Source organism: Priapulus caudatus, unplaced genomic scaffold (genome assembly GCF_000485595.1).
Source record: "Priapulus caudatus unplaced genomic scaffold, Priapulus_caudatus-5.0.1 Scaffold122, whole genome shotgun sequence".
In the NCBI taxonomy this organism is placed as follows: Eukaryota; Metazoa; Priapulida; class Priapulimorpha; order Priapulimorphida; family Priapulidae; genus Priapulus; species Priapulus caudatus.
In genome coordinates this window covers 462,104-469,819 of record NW_014577183.1, presented here as the reverse complement: position 1 = coordinate 469,819, position 7,716 = coordinate 462,104, and the positions used below count along the sequence as shown (strand labels likewise).

Below are 7,716 nucleotides of genomic sequence, written 5' to 3'. Positions count from 1 at the left end.
TTTTGCAATCAATACAAAATTGAATGCTTTCTGTTTTCTTCCACGCGACAATTGCTGTACAACTTACTTTTATCTGTTTTTTTCAGAGAAGACACCGAGAAAGTACGTCACATTAACAGGAGGTGTTCGTTTTCTGAGAAACATTCCGAAAAATCAAGTTGGCAAAAACATGCGCAGCGAACTTCAAGCTCAGCCTTTTGAGTAAATTTTCCTTAATGACGCATAGTGGCGCTATAAGCGGCCCCGATTATTTGTATAGGTGGGCACTATATAACAACCACCGGCACCAGTACTTATTACCCGCAATGCTAAAAGTAAGCTGTAAGTGGCCCACGTAGTGTCTGCCCACGTACGCATGCTCCTTTTCTTCACATCACTTTCGAATTATAATTAATCCAAGAACCATTGAATCCGAGATCATAAAGAATGGCTTGGGAGCGTGACTCGTGGTAGAAAAGAACACTTAAATGGGCCGTTTTAACAATAAAATAATGACATATAAATACAGATTTTATTTAATAATAAACTTATGGTGTTCATGCACTATCTACCGCCTAATAATTCCACTTAAATGTCGTTCCAATGCTCCTCTACAGCACACAGTCTCATGCACCGCACGCCACTGTTCAGACACTTACGGAAAGGTCTTTCTCTATCATTCTGTTAGTCACTTTATTGTTGAAATGGCCCAAGTGTCTGTGGTCTGGAACGCGTCATCAATATCGATTATAGAGGGTTGGATACAAATATTTACGTTCTCGTGCAGAATAATCTCACGTTTTTTGTAACAGCGAAATATAGCCGAAGACTGTCTTATCAATGGATTTCGTGTGTAACCCATTATAAATATTAATTGGAACTATTTCATTCATTCAAATGACCATTGATATTTGACCGGAATGTTTATACCTTATGTACGGTGGCTATAGCCGTAGTACCAACTGTTTGAATTTTATTTGAATAAAGGCTATTATTGTTTGCTATGCTTTATTAAATATTGATAAACCTTTTAAAATGTCGAATGGCTTATGCGCGTAGAAAAGATTGAAATTAAGTGTCACATTATTATATGTATATAGTATGTGTGTGTGTGCGTGTGTTTGCGCGTCGTGTATGCATAATGTATTATATAATTATGTTCACACCTGTTCAATATTTTACCTTCTAAGAATTATTTCTGGACTATTCTTACGACATACAACACGCATGCGCATGCGTTGCGTTGTCTTTATACACCATAAATTGTTTTTGTAATATATATTACAATATATTTTCTCGTCGTAAGAATAGCCACTTCCATGATGGCCCCTTATATACGTTGGTTATATTGGCTATATTCCATTCGAATAAAGCTGATAATTGTTTGTGATACTTTATTTTATGTTTTATGAACATCTTGTGCAAAAATTGGAAAATTATGCAATGGCTCATGTGCGTGGGAAAGATTAGTTCAACGTAGTGGCACATTATAAAACGTAGAAGTAAACATATTTTTAATGAAACGTATCCTTCAAGATGACCTACCCTTAGCTAACATTTGTTCATTTCATCAGGAGTGAATAAAGACAAACATTTATTTTCATTCAGCCCTGATTTAATACTAGGCTGAGGCGATCGACAGACCTCCATGTTCATTTCATCGGGTTCATGAGTCAACCCCTCGTTCTTCCCGTCGGTACCATCAGCAGGGAATACCCTACTTATTAGATGCCTTTTCTCTCAGAAAATTGCAACCATGCATCACCCACTGTAAATGAACTTAAATTGAACTCCGTGAACTCATTAACGCTGATAGTAGCGACCATCCCTGCTGGCTCGTGGACCAATATTGGTCACGCAGGATTGGCCTACAACTCCGGCGAGCCAAATTCCGGTGTTGCCGCAAGAAAACTTGCAGCGTGCATTACGTTCGGTGCGTTATAGGCTAGAGTAAGGTGAGGAGGAAAGGTGGTCACCTTATACAAGGTATGCTGAAATTAAATTTACCAATAGCACAACTTTATTGTTGTAACAGAAACAAAGCATAGCATAGCATAGCATGCAACTATTAAACGATTTGTAAAGTGCCTATATATATATAATAATAATATATAATATATATATATGTGTGTGCCCGGTCGGTGGCGCGTGCTCGCGTTGATAGCTCGTATATCTTTTGCTCGCTCTAGCTCGACTATAGGTGCCGTGTTGACCCCTAACCAGCTTACGGGCGGTGGGCCGAAATTACGTCGTCTTCTTACCTTGACCTATATATTTCACCAGGGGTAGCATGCCAAAAATAGAAGCATATAATACGGTTTATTAAGGGATTTCCACATATTTGTATCACGTTCAATTGTTGTAATTTTTGCTTATACAAAAATATTTATTACTAGATACATATGTACTATTATATAGTGTGTGCGTGGTGTCGTGCGTGCGCTTGTCGCGTGCGTTCGCGCAGCGCGCGCCGCCGCTGTGTGATGTGTGTGTTGTGTGTTTGTGTGTGTGTTGTGTGTGTGTGTGTGGTGTAAATAATAAATATGTGTGACCGGTGTTTGCTGGACCTAATGAAATATTGTGATCAGAGTGCGAAAGTACTGGTAATGTGACAACTTTCTTACCTTTGCCACTCAACGTCACTTTACTAATACGGGTATTTGGCCGTTTCCCCGTGTGTCATTTTTCACGCCCATTGAAAGTCGCGTAGGCGTTACTTCTCTTCTTTCTTTTATATTTTTCTCGTTAATACACGTAATAATCAAATAACGATCTTAATGATGACGCTGAAGGATTTGCCGAAACCAAAGTCTCTTAGACATACGTATTCCGTTGAAATTGTTGAGATTTGTGATAAATTAGGAAGGAGAGCACAAAGACAATAAGAGAAGAAAGCTAAAAAAGAATTAGACAGTTGATGACGCGAAAGAGTCCCTGTGCGCGGTTATTTTAAGATCGGGAAAGACAGGAAGGCAGACAAGAAGAATAAGGGAATGAAGCGATGAGGTAGGGGAGAGAGAGACAAGAAAAGATCAAAGATAAAGAGAGAAGAGAGAGGACGAGAGAGAGAGACTGAGCGGGAGGAGAGATGAGTGAGAGAGAGATAAAGACGAGAGAGAGAGGAGAGAGAGAGAGGAGAGAGAGAGAGAGAACAGAAAGAGAAGAAGATGGCAAAAAACACGTGTAATGCGGCTAATATATTGGGATTGTTATAGAAGACAAACGATGGAGGACGTGAAGGACGTGGTGTTAGACAGTTCCGTACCCACATGTTGATGTTACAGACATGTCGGTTCCACTGAATTTTCTCGATCAACACTCTTGGTTTAGCAGTCACAGGATGCGATAGCCTGGTTAAGTCTGAACTCTACCTTGTCACTGTAATTTTATGTTACGCGCGTCTACCTCACAAAGTTGAAGTTTCCCTTAACAATGCGCTTCACCATGACAACTTATCTGAAAACGCGGATTTTCTATAACAGCTTATTTCTATCATTATACGGAAATTTTGTCTTCTGATAAACACGATCCACAGATCTTGCCGCCACAAGAAAATGATCAGAGGTATGAGCGATTGGATGGAACTATAATGCAATGGTTCACCACCCCGAATTATGAGTTTTACAACTATATATATGCATCTCTTTTGTACGATCAATATAAACAAGCGTTTCCTTTTCGGTTATAACTTGCTAAGTTGCTGTACCATCACCTCATTAATCTATTATCCTCACTCACCGTGGCTCACGCCTGCCTCACGATACCAGTTTTCAGTTTCCGTCATTCTCCTGCTTCAACTTTCTATACGTATTTCGTCACTTATTTTCTCCTAATCTTTGCAGAATACTGGTTATTCCCTCCGTTATGAACACTTTCTGCGGTGCCATGCCACGCATTATTGCATTAGCGCCCAATAGTTTTCAGATGGGGGCGCGAGTGTTGGACCGCCTGATGCTAGCAAGGAAAGGTGGGAAGGTGTGTCGTACAGACGAGCTGCGCGGGAGTTCCGTTAAAAGAGTAGCTAGCGGTCTGGCCCCCGGCGCGGGCCTCAGGAAAGGTGACGTCTAACGTTTGTGCGTTACAGTTTCAACTTGGCCCTGAGTACGTGATTCCGTCTGCTAGCAGTTTACTCCGCTAGGGGCGTCATGACCCACGCGTTGGGAGGATGTCCTGCAGCGTGATGACCCGTTATTTGTCATGTATGCTATACGTCTGATGGTTGTCTCGATTATGTTCACATGGCATTGTTGGTGCGTGTACTGCAATGAATGAAGTTATATAATATTATGTCTATAAATACATGCGGAAGTTTTAAAGAGATTTCCTTTATTACCTAAAGTAAAGTAGATGATCTTTCGCTTTAGTTTATAAAAACTAAGAACTTATATTGGTGTTAATATAAAGCGGCAGCACGTTCCTCTCTCCCGGACTGTGCCAATGTGACACCATGCAATTATTGAGTGATTGTGAGGGCAACGCGAGGTCCCTGGTCTATCTGTATACACGCATGTTTTCAGCACACAATACTTCATCAATAATCTGTTATTCCTCGCATTATCATATTTCTTTGCAATTGCTCTTAGTCTATTCGTATCGTGTCTGTCTGATGCAACGGCTAAAAACAAATCGTTGTGTAATAATTCCACCAGTGTAAAAACATCTGCGGTACTCACGTACTATACATAGACGTACATGACTACCTGTATACCGTTTTACATGTCTGTTGTCAGAGGAGATACTTTATAAGCTGGATATTGCGAAGTCATGTGGCACCGTAAAGTTCTGCGTTATAGCCAGTGACCTGTACATAACAGGGAAGAAAGTGCTCGAATCTTTTGGAAAGAACGTGGTAAGTGACAATTTGTCACCTAGCTCACTAGCAGGTAGCTGCTATATAAAATTTATAAATATATATATATATTATTTATGTATTTATTTATTTTTATTTATATATTTATTTATTTATTTATTCAATATATAATTACACACACAGACGCACATACCCGCGAATACTATTTATATGAAACGTGTTTTCCATGCTTTTTGAGGTCCCGATTTCATTTGGGAGCGCTGTGGATAAAGATTTTATACCTTTTACTGATTTCCTGGAAGACAGCGGAGACGCATTTCCTAAAGACAACCGTGTTGAATCCGGTGACCTAGCCATCGTGCTATATTCCAGCGGAACAACTGGTCTACCAAAAGGAGTACCTTGGACTCACAAGCAACTAGTTGCTCACATGCGTGTGCACAGGTATTTATCGTAACTCAAGGAAAAATAAGCAACAGTACCTTTATCGACTGCTAAATTTACAATCAATTATGTATTCCTACCAGGCTCACCGGTTATAACTAGTCATGTATAACATGTTTATTATCCTTATCCAAGGCATCTTATCAATGAAAAATCCCTTCATACAGATTTGCCGTATTTCGAATTTCATGAGCAATAAGTTGACAAATGACAACAAAACTATTTGTTAAGACTTCTCGTATAATAAATATTGCTAGCTTCTAAGAACTCATAAGAGTGTTTCTTTCAATCCTAATCAATGGGTAAAGAACTAAAAAAAATTATTAAACATGGGCGTAACATAAAGCGTAAATAAGATTATCGGTTCACCTTTCCAGCATTAACGTCAGAGAAGAAGATGTGTTTATACTAGCGCTGCCTCTGGCGCATGTTGGTGGCACACTATTGACGATGAGCGCTTTAGCCCTTGGTGCTGCGTTCTTAGTCCTGCCTTACCTCAGTACTCCTGAGGAATACAGTCAAGCTATTAACAAGTACAAGGTAAATGCACAATGTTTTTTTTTAATATGGTACATTTATTATTCGTGAATGTATTCTAGGGTGTTGTGGGTTGCTCTAGTACATTACGTGAGGCTGTTTCAATAATTGACATATGATATGAATTCAATTTTAGTAATACGCCTATATTGTTGTATTTTTAACATTCTTGTTCGCACTTTTTTAATATTTCACCTAAATTATTTTGTTATGTTTCAACTTAGGTCAGTTATCTTTTATGCATCCCTCCGTTGGTCGTGAGCTTAATAAAGAAGCGGTGCCAACTGCCAACAGTCGAACGCTGTGACGCAGGTGGCAGTACCCGCAGCCCAGCAATTCTCAAAGAAGCCAAAATTACACATCCACGGCTTATCATTAACCCCAGTATGTTTATAAGAAAAAAATGCTATGTATCAAAGATGGTAACGACCAGCATTATTGAAACCTAAAACAACTTTTATATCTAACGAAAAAAATTATTGATGTCAGACTCCTCGCGTTCCGGCTCCTCGTGTGCTATGTTAGCTAATGTTCAGTATGCGTTCATTATCCGGAGCGGTCTGTAATGAATATTCACTATAATATTATTCTTGCTTGCATTATGATAGTTTGAACTTCGTATATTTAGCCATCTACGGAAGGGATGTCGAATGCGAGTGGCGGGCTTGTCATAACCGCTAGTACGGGAACCGAACACTGGCTAACGATCAAAAGAGTATGTCTTATAGGAAAAACCTATCAGCTAGATTCCTCCTCAATGCCAACTGGTATGTTAACGTATTTCTGTCTTAAGGTCGTTGGCTTGGGAGAGTGATGTAGGTCGAGTGCACAACGATATGTTATCGTGCACCCGTAGGCCTTGGATCTACAGTTATCAGCAATAAACACTGAGACTCTCGATACTCCATGCAACTAACATTACAACATTACCTGCATCTATTCATGCGAAGGCCTTCAAATTGGAAGTACGATTATTAAACGGAGAAATGCTGGCGCATTTGTTAGCGTAGTGGACTCAATCCATAGGAGTTGTGCTGCGCCCCTGCGTCACGACTGGCGTGGGATACTGTTACGTTCGTAGTGGTTTTTCTCGTATATAGTAATGCGCGCGGCTTCAACATACTTCAACACATCCTGAACCGCCTTGGTCGGCACGCGACGCCGATTCGACAGTCGACTGGTCGGCTCTCACACGGGAGACCTCGTGCAGTACGATGACGATGGCTTCATCTACTTCATGGATAGACTAAAGGATATCATCCGAATTGCACCTGACAAAACCACGACGATTCAGGTATAATTCCCAAACTGAGGAGCGAATTAGCAGTGGTGGTAACGATGGAAGCAGGAACGCTGAGGCTTTCTGTGCCGAGTGTTCAAGGTTCAAACCGAAGTGCCACACTTGATACCCATAATAGATACAACAACCGACTTTACCGCGTATACACCATATATACTACTCTTGAACACAACGAACCAGCGATCGCGATGGCTTGCAGCAACGATAATACAAAGCCAAACTGTTTTGTTCAGGAAACAAACATCTTCTCATGAATGACACGCACGTCTCAGATTAAACAGAGGTGTAAATACGCGAATATACGCATAACAAACAATTACGCGTCTTCACGCTGTCGGTATAGTGATTACATTCATATTTGGCGTCACGGTATGTGTGCAGGTCTCGCCTTCAGAAATGGAAAACATCCTCATGAGTCATCCAGGAGTAGGAGACGTCGCTGTTACCGGCATCCCAGATCCAGAAAACGAAGGATACGAACTAATCCGAGCTTTCGTCGTCCGTAAAGCGGACACATTATCTGCAGAAGACCTTATCGAGTTTGTTAAAGGTACTGGTCTGCTCAAACAATCACCTGCATTCACCGTAATATCGTTCGTCGTCATTTTTGTACCTTTCTGTCGCTTAATTACTTTCATGCTCTTAT

At 40.4% G+C, this 7,716-nt stretch overlaps 1 protein-coding gene and 1 long non-coding RNA gene across 3 annotated transcripts in view; both read left to right on the top strand.

Moving 5' to 3' along the window:
• Positions 1-7,716, top strand: part of LOC106805658 (4-coumarate--CoA ligase 3-like) — a 67,413-nt gene that overhangs the window by 55,334 nt on the left and 4,363 nt on the right. The window contains exon 9 of one of the 2 annotated variants that reach the window (XM_014807349.1): positions 87-1,009. The exons of the other annotated variant lie outside the window; for it this stretch is intronic. Within the exon in view, the coding sequence (XP_014662835.1) occupies positions 87-205 (119 nt within the window). The 3' untranslated portion in view covers positions 206-1,009. Of the gene's footprint in view, positions 1-86; positions 1,010-7,716 lie in introns of those variants that run through there. 2 annotated transcript variants of the gene reach the window in all.
• Positions 4,713-6,134, top strand: LOC106805661. The gene is made up of 4 exons (XR_001393453.1): positions 4,713-4,828; positions 5,092-5,233; positions 5,611-5,773; positions 5,995-6,134. It is a non-coding gene; the product is annotated as an uncharacterized LOC106805661 (long non-coding RNA).